General features: G+C 43.4%; 2 protein-coding genes and 1 long non-coding RNA gene across 25 annotated transcripts in view; 1 reads left to right on the forward strand and 2 right to left on the reverse strand.

Moving 5' to 3' along the window:
- The window catches only part of SUN1 (Sad1 and UNC84 domain containing 1), a 60738-nt gene extending 59054 nt beyond the window's left edge, over positions 1-1684 (reverse strand). For 4 of the 21 annotated variants that reach the window (XM_043524316.1, XM_043524322.1, XM_043524320.1 and 1 more), the window contains exon 1: positions 1592-1655. The gene's annotated coding sequence lies outside the window, so the exon portion shown is untranslated. Of the gene's footprint in view, positions 1-1591 lie in introns of all 21 variants that reach the window. The other 17 variants (XM_043524309.1, XM_043524313.1, XM_037910444.2 and 14 more) reach the window with 11 other exon arrangements.
- A 2506-nt stretch (positions 1685-4190) lies between these two features.
- Positions 4191-24288, forward strand: part of LOC119567169 — a 44604-nt gene continuing 24506 nt past the window's right edge. The window contains exons 1-2 of the long non-coding RNA XR_005227015.2: positions 4191-8888; positions 13378-13423. This is a non-coding gene — a long non-coding RNA (uncharacterized LOC119567169). The remainder of the gene's footprint in view (positions 8889-13377; positions 13424-24288) is intronic.
- DNAAF5 (dynein axonemal assembly factor 5) overlaps positions 11939-24288 on the reverse strand; it is a 40951-nt gene continuing 28601 nt past the window's right edge. The window contains exons 10-13 of one of the 3 annotated variants that reach the window (XM_037910450.2): positions 21154-21304; positions 18404-18560; positions 15797-15988; positions 11939-13324 (exon numbers count right to left, since the gene is read on the reverse strand). In XM_037910450.2, the coding sequence (XP_037766378.1) occupies positions 13194-13324; positions 15797-15988; positions 18404-18560; positions 21154-21304 (631 nt within the window). In that variant the 3' untranslated portion in view covers positions 11939-13193. Of the gene's footprint in view, positions 13325-15790; positions 15989-18403; positions 18561-21153; positions 21305-24288 lie in introns of those variants that run through there. The other 2 variants (XM_037910451.2, XM_037910453.2) reach the window with 2 other exon arrangements.

The following is a 24288-nucleotide window of genomic DNA, read 5'->3' on the forward strand; positions in this document are numbered from 1 at the left end:
CGCCATGCCTAAAATAATCTGATCACAGCTTACACCTACACACATGTAAAGTACAAGCTGTAATAGATAAATGTATTACAATAGCTTTTAGAAGCTCCTGCTAGACTCCATCTAGGAATGTTAGACTCTAGAGCTATTTAACACTGGCCATTTTTTCCCCCCTGGAAAAAATCCCATTATTGCTAACAGCTCCATCTATGGCAGGAACAAAAAGGCAGCAGTAGTGCAAACACACACTGGTAGCAGGGCAAGCTCCTGTAAGGCAGTATGGGCACTGGCAGGGTGCAATATGTGCTAACTGGAGGGGAATGGGGATAAGTGCATTCCCCTCCCTCATCGTTTGTCAGCAGCCTCCCCCACATGGTAGTGCAGGGCCCCAGCGGTATCTACTCTGCACTGGTGAGGCCTCAGCTGGAGTACTGTGGCCAATTCTGGGTGCAACACTTCAGGAAAAATGTGGACGCACTGGAGAGAGAGAGTCCAGAAAAGAGCAACAAAAATGATAAAAGAGTTTGATAAATGATAAAATGATAAAAACCCTCACCTATGGGGAAAGGTTAAAAAAACTGGGCATACTGAATCTTGAGAAAAGGCGACTGAGTGAGAGGGGAACCTACTAACAGTCTTCAAACACATTCCCGGCCGTTAGAAAGAGCCCAGTGATCAATTGTTTTCCATGCCTTTTGAAAGCAGGACAAGAAGTAATGAGCTTAATTTGCAGCAAGGGAGATAGAGGTTAGCTATTAGAAAAAATCTTTGTAACTACTGTAGAAAGATAGTTAAGATCGAGACGAGACTTCCAAGGGAGGCTGTGGAACCCCCTTCAGAGGGGGGATTTGAAGAACACACTGGACAAGCACTTGGCCTGCCTGAATGCAGGGGCTGACCCTAGGGTGACCAGATGTCCCGATTTTATAGGAACAGTCCTGATATTTGAGGCTTTTTCTTAGATAGAAGCCTATTACCGCCCACCCCCCCTTCCTGATTGTTCACACTCGCTGTCTGGTCACCCTAGCTGACCCAGATGACCCCTTGTGCTCCCTTCCAGCCCTACACTGCTATAGGTCTAATCACACCCCAGGACCCAGCGGCACCCCCAACGCCCGGGGCACACCCGCGGAGAGGCCGGTTTGGCCGCACAGACGCTGCGCAGCCTTGTTCTCCTGCGCTGCCAGGGCGAGGCGGGAGCCGCCCCAGAGCGCCGAGGAGCCAAAGGCAGCTGCCGCCCCTGCTGGAGCTTATCTCCGTCCGCCCCCCGGGGGCCTCCTTCCAGGAGCGGCAGGCGGCGGGGCCAGCAGCAGGTGGCCGGCAGGGGGCGGTAAGTGCTAAGTGGGGCGGGCTGAGGTAGGGGGCCGTGCGTGCCCCGGTGGCGGGGGAGCGAGAGCCCCAGCCACTGAGGTGCGCCCCGCCCCCCCGGGCTAGGTAACACCAGGGGCCCCGCACGCCCCTCACCGGGGCCCGGAGAGCGCCTGGGGGGGCTCCCCACCATGAGCGCAGCAGGACCCGGGGGAGGGGGGGGTTGGCTGGCTCAGCGGAGTGCGGGGGCCGGGCCGAGTCTCGCAAGGCGAGCGCGTCCCCAGGGAGACGTTACCTGCGCGGGGAGGAGGGACCGAGCGGTGGCGGCGACACTCATGGGGCCCCGGCCCCGCCCCCCCCTTTACGGGCCGCCGGGAGCCACCGCCCCCACGTCCCGACGCCCCGCCCTAGGCGCCGCGCAGCGAGTCACAGCGACCCCTGGCGGGGCGGAGCGCCCCCACGGCTCCCTCCTACGGCCCCAGGGCGCAGCCTGACACTTCCCACCCCTGGCACCTGGGCACGGTGTGACCCCCCCGTCAGTCACAGCGTGACACCCCTGGCACCTGGGCACGGTGTGACACCCCCATCACAGCGTGACACCCCTGGCACCTGGGCACGGTGTGACACCCCCCCGTCAGTCACAGCATGACACCCCTGGCACCTGGGCACGGTGTGACCCCCCCCGTCAGTCACAGCGTGACACCCCTGGCACCTGGGCACGGTGTGACACCCCCCCGTCAGTCACAGCATGACATCCCTGTCACCTGGGCACGGTGTGACACCCCCCCGTCAGTCACAGCGTGACATCCCTGGCACCTGGGCACGGTGTGACACCCCCCCGTCAGTCACAGCATGACATCCCTGGCACCTGGGCACGGTGTGACACCCCCATCACAGCGTGGCACCCCTGGCACCTGGGCACGGTGTGACCCCCCCGTCAGTCACAGTGTGACACCCCTGGCACCTGGGCACGGTGTGACACCCCCCCCATCAGTCGCACTGTGACACCCCTGGCACCAGGGCACGGTGTGACACCCCCCCCGTGTCCGTCACAGCGTGACACCCCTGGCACCTGGGCACGGTGTGACACACCCATCACAGCGTGACACCCCTGGCACCTGGGCATGGTGTGACACCCCCCCATCAGTCACAGCGTGACACCCCTGGCACCTGGGCACGGTGTGACACCCCCATCACAGCATGACACCCCTGGCACCAGGGCACGGTGTGACACACACATCCCCGTCAGTCACAGCATGACACCCCTGGCACCTGGGCACGGTGTGACACCCCCCCCGCGTCCGTCACAGCGTGACACCCCTGGCACCTGGGCACGGTGTGACCCCCCCGTCAGTCACAGTGTGACACCCCTGGCACCTAGGCACGGTGTGACACCCCCCCCGCGTCCGTCACAGCGTGACACCCCTGGCACCTGGGCACGGTGTGACACCCCCCCATCAGTCACAGCGTGACACCCCTGGCACCTGGGCACGGTGTCACACCCCCATCACAGCATGACACCCCTGGCACCAGGGCACGGTGTGACACACACATCCCCGTCAGTCACAGCATGACACTCCTGGTACCTGGGCACGGTGTGACACCCCCATCACAGCATGACACCCCTGCCACCAAAGCACGGTGTGACACCCCTTCATAGCATGACACCCCTGACACCAGAGCACAGTGTGACACCCCTATCACAATATGACACCCCCAGTTAGTCACAGTGTGACAGTTCTTGTCAGTGACAGTGTGACCCCGCACCCACACCCCTGGCACCAGAGCACGGTGTGACACCCCCATCACAGTGTGACACCCCTGGCACCAGGGCATGGTGTGACACCCCGAGCCCCAGAGCACAGTATGACACTTCTCATCAGTCACAGTGTGACACCCTCACCCTTGGCCCCAGAGCACAGTGTGGCATCCTCGTCACTCACAGTGTGACCATGGCCAGATTAACTCTCCTGTGGGCCAGGGGCTATTAGATTTTGTGGGGCCCCCTATGTACAAGTCTTTTTCCTAATTTAAAACAAAATGATCACAATTATGGCATCGAGGCTGTTAACGCTATACTAAACTCGCCTTTTAATTAGCATAAAACGGTTCTGTAGTTACATTTCAGTCTTAAAACATGTAGAATATAGTTAAGTTAATTCAAAATAGCCTACTTCTCATCTTAGAACAGCTATTATATTCATTTCTTTCTGGGAGAGAGTTTGGGTGCAGGAGGGGATTCTGACCTGGGGCAGGGGTTTGGGGTGCAGGGTCTAGGAGGGAGTTTGGGTGCAGGAGGGGATTCTGATCTGGGGCAGGGGGTTGGGGTGTGGGGTTTGGGTGCAGGAGGGGATTCTGACCTGGGGCAGGGGGTTGGGGTGTGGGGTTTGGGTGCAGGAGGGGATTCTGACCTGGGGCAGGGGGTTGGGGTGCAAGAAGGGGTGGAAAGCGCAGGCTCCGTCTGGGAGGCGCTTACCATAGGTGGCTCCCGGCCAGCAGCATAGCAGGGCTCTGGCAGGCTACCTGCCTGCTTGCCATAGCCCCACGCCACTACTGAACGCGGCCGGCTGCTGGCACATCTCTGCGTACCCCTAGGGGGAGGGGGGACGATGCTGGGGGCAGGGGCAGCATGCAGAGCCACTTCCCTCCTCGCCAGGGTCCTCAGAGACATGCCAGCAGCCGGCCGCATCTGGGAGCGGCGTAGGGCTACGGCATGCAGGCAGCCTGCCTGAGCCCCGCTGCGCCGGGGCCCCCTTAGCCCGGGGCCTGGGCTGCAGCCCCTAAAGCCCCTGTGTTAATCCGGCCCTGAGTGTGACACCCAGCACCCCTGGCACCAGAGCATGGTGTGACAACCCCCACCCCAGCACCAGAGCACGGTGTGACACCCCCCGTCAGTCACAGTGTGACACCCCCTACCCCTGGCACCAGAACACAGCGTGACACCTCTGGTCACAGGGTGATTCCCCGCCTCCCCCGGCATCAGAGCACGATGTGACACCTCCTGCCCATGGCACCAGAGCACGGTGTGACACCTCCTGTTACAGTGTGACACACTCCCAACCCTGGCATCAGAGCAGCACAGTGTGACACCTCCCCACCCCTGGCATCAGAGCACAGCATGACACCCCTAGGCAGCAACGCCCAATATGTTTCACCTTGCCTTCCCCCACCAGGGCGCCAGGTTCAGTGTGACACTTCCCTTAGAGCACCAGTACATGGCCTGATACCTACAGCAGGACACTCTGGCCCCTCCAGAGGACCAGTCGACAGCGTGCTGACTCCTCCCCAGGGCATCAACACAACCATGCCATCTAGCCCCACACCATAGACACTGGGCTAAATGTCGTGTTTCATGCTGAATGTGGGTGTCTTGGGGAGGGGTTATACAAGGGAGCAGAATTAAGGTTGCTGCAGCAACTGTAAATGTGGCATTACCTAATCTTTGCTTTACATAGTAATGTTAATATTCTTAATTTATGGGTTTTGCATGTAATTAATAAACTTATTTAAATGTGTAGGCCCCAACATCAGCACATCACTACTAACTATTATCACCTCTCCATTCAGAAGAAAGGCCACATGCTATGACTTTGTTTCCTTTTACCAATTTTTCATCAAAAAAAGACATTACCCTTTAGAGTTTCCTTAATAAAGCTTTTCCTTTTGTGCATCCATTGCTGGATTGCTGGGTGACCTTGGACAAGTCACGTCACCTTCCTGGGCCTCAGTTTGCCCATCTGTAAAATGGGGATAATGACCTTTGTAGTAAAGCATTTAGAGACCTATAGATGAAAAGCAAGAGCAAGGTATTACTTTTCTCTTCCTCTGTTGTCTCCATCTTAATTCACTATCTTTTCCACCTAGGTCTATACCATCTTCTTTCCTTTACATTAATCTCTCATCCCTTTTCTCTCATTTGCCTTTTCCTTTAAGTGTTACTAACCATTGCACAGCACACCACTGGGATTTAAGACTCAATGCTGCTTAAAGGTTCAGTGCTGGGCACCAGTGGGGTCTGATTCTGCCAACATACATGTGAGTAACTTTAAGCTTGTAAATAATCCCACTGAAGCCAATACAGCTGTTTACACACGTTTACACGTTTTCAAGATAGGTTTGAAATGAGTCTGACTATTTGAATATTTTAGTAATACATTTTCATAAATTAAAATTGAAATCTGTGTTTGAGTCACAACTTTAAAATCTTTAATCTTTTCAAATGTTTATTGAAAATCAAAATACCATTCTTATAGGCATCTTTGGGTGCGTGTTACCCCTTACAATGAGAGACCAGAATTCTTTCAAGGCCATCCAAGTGGAAATAACTGATCAGAAAAAATAGAACGTGTGTAGCTTATATTTCTTGAGGAAGGGTATAATTAGGCCAATATTATTATTTACCTATGTGCTCAAGGGAAAATCACTCAGCTTGTTGAGGAGAGACTCGGTGATAAATATAGAAATATGAAAGAAAAGAAGAGCAGGGAGAATCTGTTTCCTCCCATCCCAAACAGTTTCTAGATGCAGAATGTTTGGATAAGAAATGGGCAAAAAGTTCATCCTGGAGAAACAGAGAAGTAGGTTATGAACATAAAGACACTAGGGTAGGCCAGATTCATCCCTGGTGTAACTCAATTAAGTCATTGCAGATACACCCAGAAATGAATTTGACCCATTGTTCCTTTAAAAAGTGCCTTGACTCCAGTCATGTATTTTATTTTAAAAGGTTGCTGTATGTAATATTGACATGATTGTACTAAAGCTCTGAAGTTAACACCTAGTTTAATAAAAAATGGAGCAGGGTATTAATAGCTCCCCTCTGCTGTCTGCTGAGGTTCCTTTCAGAAAGCCACCTCTAGTGCCTCATTCTTTTGACTTTCTTCTCATTCTCCTTCTGCACCGATGTGACACTTGCTTCCTTCTCTTAGCGGGGAAGGGTAGCTGGAGGTTTAAGGGTATTAGACAGTCAAGACCTGGTCCTCAGCCTAAATCCCCTGGGAATCCCCTGGTAGTGTAGAGCTGGAATAGCCAGCTCTATTGCACTCATTCCTCCCTCCCAGGAGGCTGTGGCCAGTGCTAATGAGCGGGGAGACAGTTGTACTTGGGTCTTAAGCTCAAGTGGGTTCTGAAAATGTGTGTAATATCTGTGTAAAGTGGGAAGAAGTGGGGCCACAGTGAACACGAGGTACCAGGGCCCCTCATTTCTCTGGATGGTCTTGGACTGTGCTGTACTCTGGCAACGCCAAGTGCAGAATGGGCGTTAGGAAACTGTTCCAGCACTCATAGCTGCTCTAACTTGTGCTGGGGTCCCTTTTGTTCACTGGCCAACCCCAGCATCAGAGGAACAAGGGATGGTGCAGAAAGGTGACTCAGCACCAACTTTGCCTTTGCCCCTCAGTTGTGGGGATACAGCCCTCAGGTTTTAGGGACATTGTGGAGTCAATTTTGGCCAAATATTTAGATTTTGTTAAAGATTCATAGATTCCAAGACCAGAAAGAGCCACTTTGATCAAAAGAAGCTTGTATATATAGTCAGTGATTTTAAAAAAACCCAGAATAGAAACAATTTTAAACCAAATAAACATTCTTCTGAAGTTTCTTGCATCTAAAACAATGCAGCGGTGAGCAAAGTGAAATCAAATGCAGACGAAAGTGAAACTGACTGAGGAATCCACAAAATAATCAACCAGAATAAACAAATAAAGTAAATCAGAGAGTTGTTAGTGATACAGGCAAAGGACTTTGTTTCTTACACCATATGATTCAATTGACAGGGTCTCCTTCTCTGTGCCATCAGTGAAGTCAGCCAAAGGTAATGCTGCTTCAGACCCTGGAATCCGGTCATCAGTGAAATGGGGGTGCATATCCCTTCAGTGCTACTTTACTATGAGATCCTGCCATTGTCCTGACTTAAAGGGGATTTCAGATTTTAACAAGAAAAGCTGATTACAGATGATGAGGGCTGGCGGAACAGCCTTGTTCCTGATAGCTCTCTTCTACTTCAGCTCAGTTACTGCTATTGCTAAACTTCCCTGGGGAATTGATCTCAGTGAGTGGACACAAGCCTGGTAACTGTCTGTAAGTTTTGTTGATCCTTCAGCTCCCTAATAATAAATACACATTTATAGCCATGCTTTATGCTCTTTTTTTCCATATAATTAAAAATGTAAGGGCTATGGCTCCAATCCATCATGTGTCCAAAAGGTCAAGCTCTGACTTGCTGTCCTTTGGAGAAGCTAGCAGTTACTCACTTTCCTACTCTGCAGACCCCAAGGAAAGATTCTATGGATAAAATCCTGGCCCTCCTGAAGTCAATGGTAAAACCCTACTGAAGTCAATGGCAATACGTTTTTAAGTAATGGTTATATTTAATAAGACCAAGGTTTGCTCTTTGGGGAACTTATCCAACTCTCCATGAAGCCAATGGGAGTCTTTCCTCTGACTTCTGGGGGAATTATTCAGAATCTCCTTTCTGAAAGTGAATTTCATTACATGTTATAGAAAAATTTCTCATCTAAAAACCCCCTCTTCATTTAAAAAAAATAAAATCAAGAGACGTCAACACACATCTGTGGATATAACTAAACAGCTCATAGGCAAGGTGTCAGCAGATAAGGCCGACAAAGCCCAAAATGCAAACAAACAGCTTCAGAAAATCTGCACTGTACCACAATAAACCATCAGAAATATGTAAGTGTTCAAGAAGTCAGAGTCTGTGGTAACTGCCAGTAGGGTTATATTGGCATTAAGGATGGGGTGGGGACGGAGTGCGGCAACACTACAAGGCAGCCATTTGACATCATAGTACTTGTCATAGCATGTCCTGTCTCTAGAGATCAGCACCAACATGGGCTATGCGACTGAAGTCTCAATGTCTGCCTGGGGTGCTTTACTGTCACTCATTTAATGCCCCAGCTGCTAATTCTACTTCAGATAGCAGGCAAACGTTTAAAAGATGTCACATCCAATGAGGAAAATGCATGCCACTTACTGAACATTTTCTTTCTTTGCGAATCCAGGTCCAAAGATTCTCCAAGACAGGTCCTGTAGCCAGCACTGCAGAAAAATGCAGAACTAGTTCTCTCCATCACAGGCAGTGCAAGGGTAACCACACCCTCCTGAAGAGTCAGATAACTTTCACAGCCAGGAAAAATTACTCTTGATTGAAGGCTACATGATAAATATTGCCATAAGAAATATCCAAAAACCCTGATAAACCTGAGCAGGTAGAACAGCTGAAATAGCCAAACAGAAACAATTAAATACATTTCAATTGCATCCCGACCAACTCGATAAAAGTTGAATCTATAGACCAGGATTTTCTAATAAATTAATTTTTCAGAAAGGAGGATACATTTTCCCATTTCCCTGCAAATCCAGGTCCACAGATCCTCCATGATGGGATTTTAATAGCAGGATCGGTTTATAGAGAGCTTTCGAAAAACTGGGATAGATAAAACTAGTAGCACCCCTTATCTCTGAGGTAATCATTTACATGTGCATTTCTCCTCACTGAGGGACCATCTGCTTGGAGCATTCACCATCCAGACAACACACTGGAGGATGTGAGGGTGTCCAGTTTGTGGACCATGGTGAGTGTTATACTGGGAGGCTCTGCCTGTCACTTTAAAAATTTCCTTGTAAGGACCATAGGCATGTTCAGCTCATGAACCCACCATGGCTCAGAGGGAATGAGCCCAGAAACTAGATGGAGGAGTCAGGGACTTAGCTCTGTAAGCTTTTAAAAAGGCTCTCCCGTGGAAGCCTTGCTAAAGAAACACTTGACATTTGTATGTGCAGCAAACCTTTCCCAAAGTACTCAAGATGGGTGATCGGGCTGACACTTGAGCTTTCGAACTACTTTGGACACCAAGCTTTGGACAGCCTGGAGAAACTTTGATTATTTTTCACTTCCATCAAAGAAGGGACATCTCTCTCTTCCCCCTAACCCAGCATCTCAAGTGAAGCCAGGTCTCAAAATACCCTTTATTTAAACAATACAGTGGTAAAAATACCTGCTCAATATCTACCCGGTTGCTGCCACTGGTAGAGATAAAGAAGTCTGAACTTTGCCATTGTAGATGCATTCTTAAGAAGTTGTATCTTTGGCACAGGAGTTGCAACGTGGTTGCATTATCTGACAGGTCTTTAAGAAAACTTTACAATTAGAATATGGGTCTGGGCTGATGCCTGGGGAACAGAACTTGGTGTATGCTGCAGGAGACTGTTTGGTAGTAGTAGTTTGATACATTTCCTTGGCTTCTGAAGTTTCAGTATGGCACACAAGTGACATATGCTTTAGTAGGATAGTTGTATAACTATGTCACAGCTATGTGAAATATGCCATCCCACGTACATCACACCTCCCTTTCCACCTTCAAATAGCATCTGATAACCCTCCTGTTCCACAATCTCTCTCCACTCACTGCTCTGTGTTTGTATTAAGCTAATTCTTTTAGAATCTAAGCTTTTCAGAGCAGGACTTCCTTTGACACATTTTACTTTTTATATAACACACTGTATGCTTACAGCTCTATGTAAATAGGAACAATAGAGCTGGGCAAAAGTATTCCCAGAAGAACAATAGTTGGTGTCGGCATCAGGAAAAATCACAGCGAATCACCACCAGTCCTCCTCCAAGAGGAGCTCAGATACTACAGCGATGAGCATGGTATAAGAACCTATATAGAACAGTTGGATCAACTGTTTAGTTTTGAAGGTAGTTTCCAGAAGAAGGGGGAGGAAATAAATTTTGGCTTCTGCATAGGGAAGTCTAGTGGATGGAAAGTGGAACTTCAGTTTAGATGAGATTTCTGCTTGAGCGCCCATATGGTTTAGGATTAGAATATTCCCATGTCAGAGGAGGAGTGACCAAGATACCATTAATTCTATGGGGAGAGACAGGGGAAGGAAGCAGCTAGTGGATTCTCCAGTCCCTTTTGTTAGATTCTTACAGCTAAAGGGGCCTACCCTATTTTCATATGCAAATTGACTTCAGTGTGCATGTTCGTACAAAGGAATGGGAAAGTTAGGAATAAGAGCTAACTTGTCTGTTTCTGTTATATAATTCAGATATTTCTTTGGTAAGAGACCTTGTTTTTGTTTACGACCTGATTTTGCTAGTTTAAAATGGTAGAAGAGGTTACTGTCTGCCAGAAAAAAATCTACCTTCAAAGCACATTTAATTAAGAAGTCCTTAATAGCTAAACCGAATGGACACTGATGATGGTAGAATGTGAATGCAAATTATTGTATCTAAGGCTTGTACTCATACCAGTCAACAAAGTTGGTGAAAATTACACTGTAGTTTTCCTTTATTTTGCAATGCAATTAAAAATACTTTATTGGCATAATCAGCTTCAAAATCTTTGCTAAAGAAACCTGAGGTATCTTTCAGAGTGGTCCAGATTCTCAGCTATACGCTTTTGTGCTTCTCTGATCCATGAGGGCTGCCAGTAGCCATTTTGGTCCCCAGCATAAAACAGAACATCCTCAAGATTGCTGTACATTATGACAACTTGTGATGGTCCACCAGGGGCTGTTGCACTAGGTGGTAAGTGTCAGAATACAGCTTGCTCAGATCATGCCTGTGGCACGCCCACACTCTGCCCCCAAGCCAAGAGTTGGCCCGAAAAGCATGGCAGAGAGCTGGTTACACACCTCTATAACCCTGCTTCTCAGCCTCAAAATTAATTCCCATAGTCTTCTACTTGACCATCCATACGCTTCCTCCACCGCTAGCTCAGCACATTTACAGCAGCTCAATCTGGACTCAGCAGTAAATCAGTTTATATTTATAGACATTCAAGATACTTTGAAAACATTGCTATATACACAAATGATAACAGCTCTGTGCAGCGTGGCTTGGGCTTTAGCTGCAGGTAAAATGCAAAGGGGTTAGGGGGAAATAAAACAAGGAAAAATCTGCACCCTGCCAATTTAAGACATATGCACCTTTGCATAAACATATTTCTGCCTTGGCCCATAGTACAGGGAATCTGGTCTACAGCTCAATTCGGTTTGATCCAACCCCTGGGTAATTAACAAAAGCTGTTTGCTTCAACCAGAGTGTGGGGGTGAATAAAATCTCTTGGAGGCAAGATGGTCAGTTTCCCGCTTCCACTTGTTTCCTGGTCTGGGAGTGTCTGGACATAAGTTTCTTCACTAGGTTGGGACGATAAGGAACAAGAGAACCTTCTATTCCCCTGTGGGGCTTTCCCCCAGCCTTTTACTGCCTCCATGGTTCAGGCCTGATTCAAAGAGATTCCACTGTCTTCAATGGACTTTGAAACATACCTTATGTCCTTTCTCTAATGAGTCCCTAGTTAACCCCTTACTTGCCTACGTTAATCAGGGGAAAAGCCCCTCACAAGCTGTTTTAATTATTTATCTTAATAATTTCCACACTAGCTACTCCTTCCTAACCACCCCAAAATAATAAAAATAAAAAGGCACTTCTCCTCCAGGCCAAGAAAACAATATGAATGTGGAGTGTGTAAGCCAAGCCATTTTGGGAGATGAGCCTAATAATAGAAAAATCTTCAGTCAATAACAGGAACGTTTTTAGAAACCAAGGCCCACCATGGTCTTGTACTTTGTGTTAATTTCACTCCATGGAAAACACCACTCCATAATACTGTAATTCACAAAGACACCGTAAATATAGTTTTTAATTATACAGCTCAACATACAGAAAGAAACCATATTGTATGCACTAAAAAAATCTAAAAAAAAAAAAAAAAATCAAACCGGTTATCTAAAATCAGATTCAACACAATCTGGTTTGTTTAAGGCACTACAGTGTAAACAATAAAAAAAAATACAGACATAATGTAATTAATGAGTACAAAAATAAAAATACTATTGATCTAAGTATATTTTTGTAACAAAAGAGCATTGTTTTTAATGTCATGTAAAATCCTTAATTCCTTGTCGTATATTCCTAAATATATTCTCATTAAATTCTTCTCTATTCAGACAGTGCAATACAGTGACAATACGAAGCATTTTTTAAAAGTCACATGTGCTCAGAATAGTATAGGCTCATTTTGTATACTGCAAGAAGTAAACATAGTACCAAGAGATTCAGTCGATTTACAAGTACTGTGGAAAAATACACTTTTTCCCCTCTGGGTTAATGGTTTTATTTTAAAAATTGCAAAATGTGATGCTAGTTACAATGGAGGCATGTTGGAAACGAAGGCTCCCATTCTGCAAATGGTGCCAAGTATGATGCTTATGTGACTAATATACCTTTAATTTGAATAGCACTGCTCTAAGAAATAAGCTCGTCACTTTGCTGTGTTTGCTGGGTCAGTTGCTCTGCATTTAACTAATACAGTACTTTAAGAGCATCAGTACACAAAATGGTGTAAGATTCTGTTGCTTGATGCAATTTAAATTATGCATGGATAACGGTGGCAGGGGTTGATGCTGTGCAAGGTGTTGAGCAATTCCCAGAGCTGGAGGCACTTAGCAGCTTGCAGGATTGAGGCCTACATGAGCTTCGCTAATTCAATTTTAGGCCTGAGGGTACATTACGTAGAGGTTAGTTTCTAAAATAAGGTAGCTTTCTCAAAAATAAATATTGTCAGATAAATTCACAGAGAGCATTCTTGCCCCAACCCAAATACTTTCAATAAGGAATTAATTAAATTAAAACATTCTGTTTTGTATTACTAATTGTAAGTATGCACAGTCCTGTTGAAATTGCAATGCAAGATTTCAGAGTGTGTTGATTTCACTTTTAAAGTCGACACTACTCTATTTGTAAGAGAGCCACACAACTATTGCTCAACTTATTTTATTGTAGAGTTGAAAATGAGGCAATTCCAGTTCATATGAAGTTCAAACAAGGCTGTTTTAGAGACAGCATTGCCACTCCCGACTCAGAAATTCTACTCCCCACGTGACTGAATGTGCTGTAGTAGCTGATTGCAGTACGCTGGAGTTCGATGCTTATGTTCAACTGCTTCTATTTCTTTTACCAGTAATTCTGGATATAAAACACTTCCTTCTTTTAAAACTTCTGTAAAAGAAGAACATACATTCATAATAATCAAAAGATCTGTCCTTCTCTAGATATGCTTCAAAGTACCTGAAACCTGATCTGGAAGGACATTTAGAGGTGAGAAACTAATATTCAGTCTTCATGCTAATTTAATCCCTGTACTCTTTAGGGCTGTCCATAAATAAAACACATTTTCTGGTGATTTTCAAGACCCATTCCCACCCTTTGTAACACTGAAACAAACATGGAAAATTAAGGACCCCTCCCAATGCATGATGTAAATTATGGACAGCCCCTTTGCTGATATTGATATTTGCAATGTTGATAACCATCTGCTTGAAAATGGACTGAAAGTACCAATTCGTTTCACGTAGACCACAAAACAGCTATCATACGGCAGTATATTGCAGTGACTACTAACTTCTGACAGATATGAGGCAGTGACTTAGTGGTGAAAAGTTCTATATCCCATTACATTTCCCTAATCTATCGAGTTACTGAAAGGTGTAAGCAAACAAGGGAAACCTGGACAAGCAACCAAACAAGAACATTACAGAAAAAGTGTAAACAAGGCAAGACTGTTGGGAAACCGGAAGTCAAAGAATTGTGCAAAATGCAAAATCACAAAGATCGGACAAGCAAAAGTTCTGGAAAGGAGAGGCTCAACAAAAACAAGATATGAAAATGATATACAAGAACGTTAAGTTGTATGGCAACAATTAGGCCAATGGTGTGAGCAGTAAACAAGGCTACCGGTGAACTGACAGCAAATGCTGAAGATGTGCTGGAAATATGGAAGGAGCATTTTGACAAAGTGCTGAACCCTGTAGTTCATCCAGATACAAGCATTCTATACAAACTAGATGAACAGGGCATCTTAAAAAGGAGAATGGATATCAGTATTGAACCACCATCAGAAGAAGGACTAGAAAGAGCAGGGAAGCAGTTAAAAAATGGGAAAGCTCAAGGAACAGACAATATAACAGCTGAGCTGCGAAAAAAGCCAGCGGGACAAGTGCTATCACAAGATTTGGAAAAATATACCAGAAGGTATGGGAACAAGAGGAGATACCGGATGATTGGCTAAAGACAATACTTGTACCAATCCTGAAGAAAGGAGATCCTACCAGTCTGAATACTTATAGAGGTAAAAGCTTATCATTAGTGCTGGGAAAAATCATGAGGAAAGTAATTAACAGATTAAGGCCAGTTTTAGAGGAAATAGTAGGTGAGGAACGGTGTGGCTTCAGACCAGGCCAAAGTTGCACGGATCAGATATGTTCCAACAGTTGATGGCAAAGAAGTGAGAATGGAGACTAACGATGTTTGCTGTTTTCATCGACAGCATGTAGGCATTTCATTCAGTTTGGAATAAAGCACTATGGAAAGTAGTAAAAGCATATGGAGTCCCAGATAGGATAATTGCAATTATAAAAGTTATGTACGAAATCTCCTCTAGTGCTGTGAGAATTGGTAAAAAATTAAGCAACTGGTTTAAGTTGAAGTTTGGTGTAAGACAAGGCAGCATGGAATCACCATCACTTTTCATCAAGTTCTTAAACTGGGAATTAAGAATGTTAGACAAGTTTGAGGGTGTGATATTGGGTGATCTAGAGTTAAACTCTTTAGCTGATGCAGATGACATTGTATAACTGGCAGACACCTTTGAATTAATGAGGATACTCTTCCTTACCTTGGAAAATTGGTGTAGTCGACTTCGACTTACAATAAATGCCAAGGAAATTAAGTGGCTGCATCTTCAAAAGGGACAATAGACAAAATGGCGAAATGCAGCAGCAGTGAAACTGTAGAACAAGTAAAATCATGTGTGTATCTAGGAAGCTTGATCAGTGCCGAAGGATGAGGTTAAAAAGAGATGTGCAAATGCTGCACAGAAGTTGATGAAATTATGGACTGATAAAAACATGTTGGTACCAAAGTGAAAATTTATCAAACCAGTATATTAACAATATTACTGTAGTGAAGCAGCTGCATTAAATGAAACAGACATCAGAAGGCTGGAGGCAGTAGAAAGGAGAGTTGTTTGGAAGATGGCCGGTGTAAAAGTGGAATGATTTTAAAATAAATGAAGAAGTTAGATGGAGAGTAGGGTGTAAAAGCAGAGTATGGGACTGGCTGCAATTCAAAAGATTACAATGGGGCTGACACTGTAGAAGACAAACTGAAGATATGGTGCCAAAGAAAATAATACAACACAACCAAGGTCAGTCTGACCTAAAGGCCAACCACTGACTAAATGGTGGAACTTCGTATGACGGGGTATGACCAGACTGGGCTTAATGGAGGAACAAGTAGTGGACAGGAATGAATGGTGTCACTAGTGCTTCCTGTGTCTGTAAAGATGCTCTGGGATGAAAAGAAGCGATCTAGTTTCCAGAGAGGACAAATACACCCACCCACCTATTTGTATGCAACACTGAATATTCAATCTAAATTGCTCATTAAACTATAGCTCCTTCACTGACTTACCTAAGACTGCCCGTTGGATGTTTTGGTCAGGGTCATCCAGATGAATCAACAGTTCTCGGTAAAGAAACTCAATATTACTTTTAAGTATAGATTTTTCATCATCATTTCTTATACATTTAAACCAGTTAGTTAAGGCTTGAGCAGCTGCTAGTCGTACATCGTGTGCAGCATCATCCAGCCGCTTTAAGAGTTCTAAAAAGAAGCATACACATAATTGAACAAGTAACATTGGACAGATGTGAGAAATCATTAAAAAAAAAAATCTTCAAATTGTTTCTTCTTCTTTTATATTGCGAGACACTGCAAAATACAAATGTACTTCACGATTGTTAAAAACTAAAGTTTATAATGTTGCTTCTGTCACCCTTCTTTGAGTTCCTGGAATATATCAAATACACTATACCGAATAATCACGCAGTATATCATTATTTGATTGTTACTGATTTAGCTGATTTTTATTTAAAAGCAAATCTCCGTAAAGATATTATGAATTTATACTCATGCATTAAAAAAAAAAAATACAGATGGGAATTTAATTAGAACTTGAAGCATCAACACTTGTTTCAGAAACATATTTCTGACAATTATTGTTATTTGAGCTAATATTGTATATTAAATTACTATGAGTTTGAGACTATCTATGGGACTGAGGTATTGCATTCATGGAGTCCAGTAGGATGTGACGAGGAAATCCTTTGATAATTGTTCAGTGATAGTACTGATTATTTATGCCTATAAAATGCATTGCTGGTTTCCTGCTGTGCTATGTGGCAAACACATTAATGACTATGGCGCCCTACTTGGAAAAAAGACATGTAAAATCACCATTCCTGATACCCACTCCCCAGCAGATTGTGCTGAGGACCATTTAGTTCAGCACTTAGCTACTATGCTGATGGGTGCTATAGAAAATCCTAAGAATAGTACAGCAATTCGACTGTATGGAGTTGCGTGTTTTTGTTTTTTTTGTTTTTAAATACAAGTGCACATTATCTATTCTTCCTGGCTTTTTTTGCATGTACATCTACACATTTGTCTGTATAGAACATTACTACCATTACTCTTTGAAATGGAGTCTACTTATAGCATTACCTCATGGTGTGCTGTCAGCATGATTTTGAACAGTACTGGCAAAAAGCAGAGCACAGCTACTGTTTGCATAATTTATTTCTGTTCTGCCTGCACTAGAGTTAAAATTAGGATTGCCAACTTTCTAATCGCACAAAACTGAACTCCCTTGCCCTGGCCCCTTCCCTGCCCTGCCCCTTTACTGAAGCCCCACTCCCGCTCACTCCATCCTTCTCTCACTCTCTCCCAGCCTCATTCACTTTTACCAGGCTGGGGCAGGGTGCGAGAGGGGGTGCGGGCTCTGGGGTGCGGTAGGGAGTTGGGGTGCAGGAGGTGGTGTGGGCTCTGGGAGGGCTTTTGGGTGCAGGAGGGGGCTCAGGGCTGGGGCAGGGGGTTGTGGTACTGGAGAGGTGTGGGGTGCAGGCTCTGTAAGGGATTTTGGGTACTGGAGGGGGTTCCGACCTGGGGCAGAGGGTTCAGGGTATGGGCTCCATCTCAGGCGGCTCCCGGAAGCGGCTGGCACGTCCGGCTCCTCGGTTCCTGGCCAGTGGGAGTTGCAGTGCCAACGCTCGGGAGCCTGCCTTTAGCCCCACTGATCGGACTTTTAGCGGCCTGGTCAGCATTGCTGACCGGAGCTGCCAGGGCCCCTTTTCGATTGGGTGTTCAGTGGAAAACCGGATGCCTGGCACACCTAGTTAAAATGCACACTATTTGGTGCCATCTAAGTTGGGAATGATGCAGATGAGGAGCAGGCAAGTCTTGAAGAGGAGAGGATACTATGGAGTAAGGTTCCATCTAGTGGGCAAACACACAATAGCACTATGATGCTTTAGGCTTTGATTCTGCAAAAATTTTATGCAAGTTCTTCACTTTACACACCATAAGTAGACCCAGTGACTCCAAGTGAGACTATTTAAAGCCGGTAAAGTTAAGCACATGTGCAAGTCTTCGCAGGATTGGGACATTAGAGTGCATCCGGTCAAACAAAAATGCTGCCAAATGCACAAAACTGTACAGCCTCTTCCCAAAGTTTGTATGTTTATGAAATTATTAGAGGGAAAAAAATTACCCATGAACCCTGACAAAATACCGGATCAAAGAATGCAGAAATAGCCTTCCTTTAGATAGTGCATGTGTACAGGACAGTGAAGGAATGAATGGCTGGGAAAGCAATTTATTCACTCAGGGTAACACTTACCTCTATGTAGAGAGCCAGCACAAGCTCTATGCACAATTTACATTTCACTTAAGCCATGCCTAGGCCTCATACTGGCCCTGTACACAGGTTCAAGGCTAGAGGACACCGCGACAGAAACTGCAGAAGGGCTAGACAGATTGTGAAAAAGTCTTAGGGTCAGCCTGTGACCTGCCTAATGCACCAGTCACATATTTTTCAGGCTCAAAGAGCCTAAAACCCTGCTTTAGGTGAAAATGCAAATGCAATGTTAGCTATGGAGTTGCTGACATCTCCTCTATAAGGAAGAATTAAAATATTATTTTAAATTCTAAGAATATTTACAGGATTTAAAAAAATCATACCAGGATAAATGTTGTTGAGTTTATCTAGATCAAACTGCTTCCCACAGATGTTTAAAATAACACTGACAATACGACAAGCCATTAATCGAGTCATTTTAGAATCTTCATCCAATGTGGCAATTACCTGAGGCATCAGTGCATCTTCTAGTTTAAAAATCTACAATCAATAAAAAAAGTCATTAAAAAAATAGTAGCTTTTCAGTCCCTTGCAATCCGTGTACTAATTAGTTATTTTAACTTTCAGGAGATCTGTCAAAGATGCTGTCTGCTTTAAAACCATTTTTAAAAAGCCAACTGCTTGCTAATATTTATAATACTACTTCATTTGTGCTCTTTTATTTTTTGGACTTCATTCAGCATGGAGAATGAAAATAGATGAGCAGACCAGTCATTTGATGAGCACTTTCGGGGAAACATGCAGTTGAATCTTGTGTAAGGGGCAAAGGCATATGTTTAACTTGCTTTCGTATATTTTAAAAAACATTTTGGTAAGATGAGGATTATTTTTGTACACTAGCACATACCGCTCATGATCTAAATGGAAAATTTAAATAAAGGCCTTTGTAATACAGCATGCCTGCAGTTGAATTTCATATTTTTGTCTTTTGTAATATGTATATTCTGTACTGCATATTACTGTAGCAAGGTATAACGGTCTTGATGCAGCAAAACACTTAAGCATGTGCTTAATTTAAGCATGTAAGTAGTCCCTTTGAAGTCAGTGGGAGTGCTTATGCATGAAGTTAAGTCTGTGCTTAAGCATTCTGCTGAATCAGGGCCTATCACAGAAACCCCTCTCCCCCGAAATTAGGTAGTTTTAATAGCACTTTTAATGTCACTTGTTTCTTTATTTTAAATAGCAATTCTTTATAGTTTATTAAATGTTAAACAGAATGAGGGAGGGATGTTAATGAGATCAATAGATTAACTGTGGCCCATAGTATTCTCAACGTGACATAAGCATCCTCCTCTTACAGTAAACTGTATAAAAAGCAATGTGATTCAAAGATGCCACTTGGACCTAGATGAAGCTTTGCCTACACCTGTTCCCTTTTCTCAGTATTCGTCCAGAGGTGATAGAAAAATAATAAAAGACAAGAATACTCTATGTGAGTTCACTCGCAAGCATAGTGATTGTTTGGTTTCACCCACATAGTTGTTACTGGGACATTTGATGCACTGGATTAGGTACACCACACATTTTGATAGGCATGGGTAGGACCCCAGAATCTCGAAAGATGTTTTGTGGAGGGTACTCCTTCGCAGCATACTCTGTGGTAACTGAGTGGCTGCCTATAGACAATACATTTCTTGGTTACCCCACACTGGAAGCCATACAGAGTGAAAACAATTACAACTCATATTTGATGGACCCACTTCCTGAAATAAAAAACTTTCCTGAACCTCCCATCCCCCAATCTCACCAAGTTCAGCATCAGAGGCAAGCTCCCCACAGAGTAGGACACAAGAAGTCAAAGTGACACCAGACCCTGCCTGAATAACAGAAAAAAATCTGCAGCCATATCTCTACTCTACGAAGATCAATACCCCGCTAACACAGCTTTCAAAATGCATGGGTCCGATACATGCCTCTCATAACATGTGGTGTACTTCATCCAGTGCATCAAATGTCCCAAAACAACTATGTGGGTGAAAACAAACAAAATCACTATGCTCGCAAATGAACTCTCATAGGAAAATGATGAGAGACAAAAACACCATATCACCCGTGGGTGAATACTTTTCACAAATTTCAGAGTAGCAGCCGTGTTAGTCTGTATCCGCAAAAAGAACAGGAGTACTTGTGGCATCTTAGAGACTAACAAATTTATTAGAGCATAAGCTTTCATGGGCTATAGCCCACTTCATTGGATGCACAGAATGGAACATATAGTAAGATTGTGTATATACACACACACACACACACACACACACACACACACACACACACACCCAGATAAGTTGGAAGTTACCATGCAAACTGCTAATTAGCCTCTCACAGTTTGCATGGTAACTTCCAACTTATCTGTATGTATATCTTACTATATGTTCCATTCTATGCATCCAATGAAGTGGACTGTAGCCTACGAAAGCTTATGCGCCAATAAATTTGTTAGTCTCTAAAGTGCCACAAGTACTCCTGTTCTTTTTACTTTTCACAAAGTGATCACTCCATATTTGACCTCTCAGTCCTCGTCCTCAAAGAAAACCTGCACACCACCTTCAAAAGACAAGCCTGGGAACGTTAAATTCATAACTCTGCTGGACACTAAAAATCATGGACTTAACAGAGACACTGGTTTTATGGCTCAATACAACAATTTGTAAAATACCCTACTGCCTACTACCTTCCTTTGCCCTAAGTCTGTAGAGGTATTAACAGCCCACTTAAAATTAAGTGGTCTCCTACAATGAATGTGTACCCCTTATATTTACCAATCTGTCCCCCTTATATTTAGCTGTGACACTCTGGTTACCTTCCCCTGAATTGAGGAAGAGCTCTGTCAAGCTCAAAAGCTTGCCTTTCTACCAACAGAAGTTGGTCCAATAAAAGATATTACCTCATCCATCCATATTACCTCTCAGTCACATCCTGAGACCAACATGGCTACAACAATATTGCAAACATCTTAAAACATTACATTTTTAAAGGATTAATTTTGTAAAGGGTAAGTTTGTGTTTACTACGTGCGTCTTGTGTTTTCTTGCCTAGGTTTTAAAGTACATTTGTTGGGGAAGGAGGAGTTTACCTCTTTTGGTGAAAGCATTTCACTGTAAATAAGAGCCCAAAGGCACGATACAGCTGTAGTGCGGATGGCAGCTGCTGTTCTTCCAGCATGCCACTGCAGATTAGGAGCCAATATCTCTTTTATCACGATCTCAAAGTAGCTAAGAAACTGCCTAAAGCCAAAAAAAAAAAAAAAAAAAGCAAATAAAGGTTCATGAGAAAGTGGTGAAGAGATTCAAAGGCTGAAATGGAGAGTTTTCAGTATTGGAATGAAATAGAGAGAATAGGAAGAACATAGCATAAAAAAAATTAAACATATATATCCAATATGATTATTATATATATTAATATAATTTAATTGCTTATCTTTTTGTGGCTGAATATCTGGACTTCAAACAAAACACTAACATATTCAGGGAAAGAGGAGTCTGGACATTTTTCCATTTCAGACTCTGCTAATGACTTGTGTGTTAATCTTGGTAAGCTGTTTACTTTCTCTGTGTCTGAATTTACCGACTGTGGAGATAATACAAGCCCAACTCACACAAGTGCTGTGAAGGTTCATTAAAGTTTGTGCAGCCCTTTGAGATAGTCCAGTGAACAATGTTATATACAGTGAGAAGTGTATTTGCTATTGATCAGACCCGTATTACTGATATTACACCAAATCCACATTGGAATAATTCAGCTTTTCCTTCGCTCAGAACCCACTCTCCCTAGGATAAGAGCTTTGTAGTATTTTCTGGTGGTACCAGCATCAATGCAAGGTTGTTTTTTTTTTGGATTTTGGGGATGTCCACCATGCTTGTGTGTATTGGGTGCCACCTGGGTGCAGTGCACCCATTTCATTGTACAAATGAATGAAATCATATATAAATCAGTGACACCTTTGATATGAACAAGAATTAACCATTTCTTCCTCCTTCTCCTCCGTTGAATAAGCTCTTAAAATACCCAAAGCTATTGTAAATCTAAATAACTATACCCGATTGCCCATCTAATTCCAGCTAAAACAATCCTCATTTTAAACTGAGTATAAAAAGTGGATACTTTGGACACCAGCCTTCCCTCCCACACACACACACAAAGAAAAGCTGCTGCTGACCTCCCCAAAAGTCCCATTGGCTTCAGGGTGAAGTAAGTGGCTCCTATAAAGATATGACATGGATTGGAAGTACACAGTGTGCAGATGTCAGTGACAAACACTAATCCCCAAACATTAAAAAAAAGTGACAAAGATTTCCTTAGTGGCCATGTATCAGTCCAACAGGGACTGCTAGTGACTTTTTGTTGTAGGAATGTAACTATTACTGCCAGTCCTTACTAGATGGATAGGAAAGGCCTTATCAGGTAGGTATAATCTGACTAGAATATAGAAAGATGATTTAAATCATCTGATTGGCTAGCATGCCAGGCATTAATTCTCTAGTACATTGATTCTCTAGTTCTCTGTACACACAAATTGGAAATCTATATCTTCTATATGATAAAATCCACACACCTGGTTTTTTTTTTTTTTTTTTGGTTTTGTTTTTTTTAAACTGTTTCAGTTTATAATAGCAGTCAGAATTGGAGACAGGCAAGATTATGTTCTCATTTCTGCTTCTTGCCCAGCAGGTGGCACTTAAGAATCAGCAATAAACGAGAAACGTAACCTCTAAAATCAAATTAATATCTGACAAAAACCTTTGATTTACAGTTTCAACAATTAACATATTTTAATGCATTTATAAAGTTTTTTCAAAAGATAATGGTCATTTTCTACACAATAGGTTACTAGGAAAGCCCTGAGTGTGAACCATTATTACTTCAAATTTCCTTTTAGCTCTAAGGTGGTATGTGCTAAATGACCCTTAGCTACTTTAGTGTTTTTGGTAAGGCCTTCTTTAAACAGTTAAAGAAAAATCTATCAAAACATACAGGTATTTCCAACAGCCTTTCCTACTTACTATAATGGCAGGCTATCTCTGAAAAATAATTTCTTCAAAAAATGCCTTGTATTTGGTATTAGCGAAGCAAATCAGGGCTAATATTGTAAGACTTCTACACCAAATGAGATGGCCACACGAAAGCTGCTATTAAGGTAAATTGGACCTTGTCAACCTGAACAATTAAAATGTGTAAGAAGAAGAAGAAAGCAAATTACTTTCACATAATTAATGCTATTATATGACTAAAAAAAAGTAAACACCATTTTCTAGGATGAGGCAGTAGTTCAAACATTGGAATCTCTCTGGATACTTCTACAATGATACTATGTATTTATGCATTTTCATTGCTCTATGTATAACAGTAAGAATGTACTGTATACAATGATGAAATCTCATAATCACATCTGTACAGGCCAACTTCTAAATCTGAGCTATTTCAATACAATGAGATTTTGTCCTCTTTGTTGATAGTATTCACTAATTTGTGAATTTATCTTCACTTGTTTATAAAACAACTAACATGATTCTATGTCCATAATAATAATAATACATACCAGTTATCATCAGTAGATCTCAAAGCGCTATTACAGAGTAAAGAATCATTACTTCCACTTTACATATGCACATAATTATACTCTACCCTCATTTTCTTTAGATGTCACTTATTTTAATACTTTCTTCTAGATTTATCCCTTTTCTCCGTTTTCTATTCCACAACTGTAATTAGCAAATTCAATTAACTATTAAATTGAATTTACATTTTATAAACAATATTAATATGCTATACCCAAATCAATTTTAACAAAATATGAGTCATTTCCATATGAGAGGGCAGAAAAATATCATTGTAATTTCCACAGTATTCACCTAAGGTGGTGGGCCAGAAACTCAAGAAACACTGCTGGTACTACCTCCAACCTAAGATGAGAACTGGGGTGCAGGTGGCTGAGAAAGTTGCAGTAGAGCAGTTTATCCAGATCATCCCAGCAGGGGGGAAGAGACTTAGTGGTATGTCATCAGCCTGAGACACTGGCCGAGTCCCTAAGCTTCATGGACAATTACATGGCTGCAGACAGACCCCCTTCCAAGATGCCAGGTGGTAGTTATACTGGGTCCAGAGAGCTCTGAAGCACGTGCCAGGCAAGGAGGCTGGTCTAATTGGAACTATGCCTCTGACTGAATGTTACCAATGGCCCAAGGACACAGCAAGGCTGCTGATCCCGGGT

The sequence above is a fragment of the Chelonia mydas genome, chromosome 10 (genome assembly GCF_015237465.2).
Source record: "Chelonia mydas isolate rCheMyd1 chromosome 10, rCheMyd1.pri.v2, whole genome shotgun sequence".
Lineage (NCBI taxonomy): Eukaryota > Metazoa > Chordata > Testudines > Cheloniidae > Chelonia > Chelonia mydas.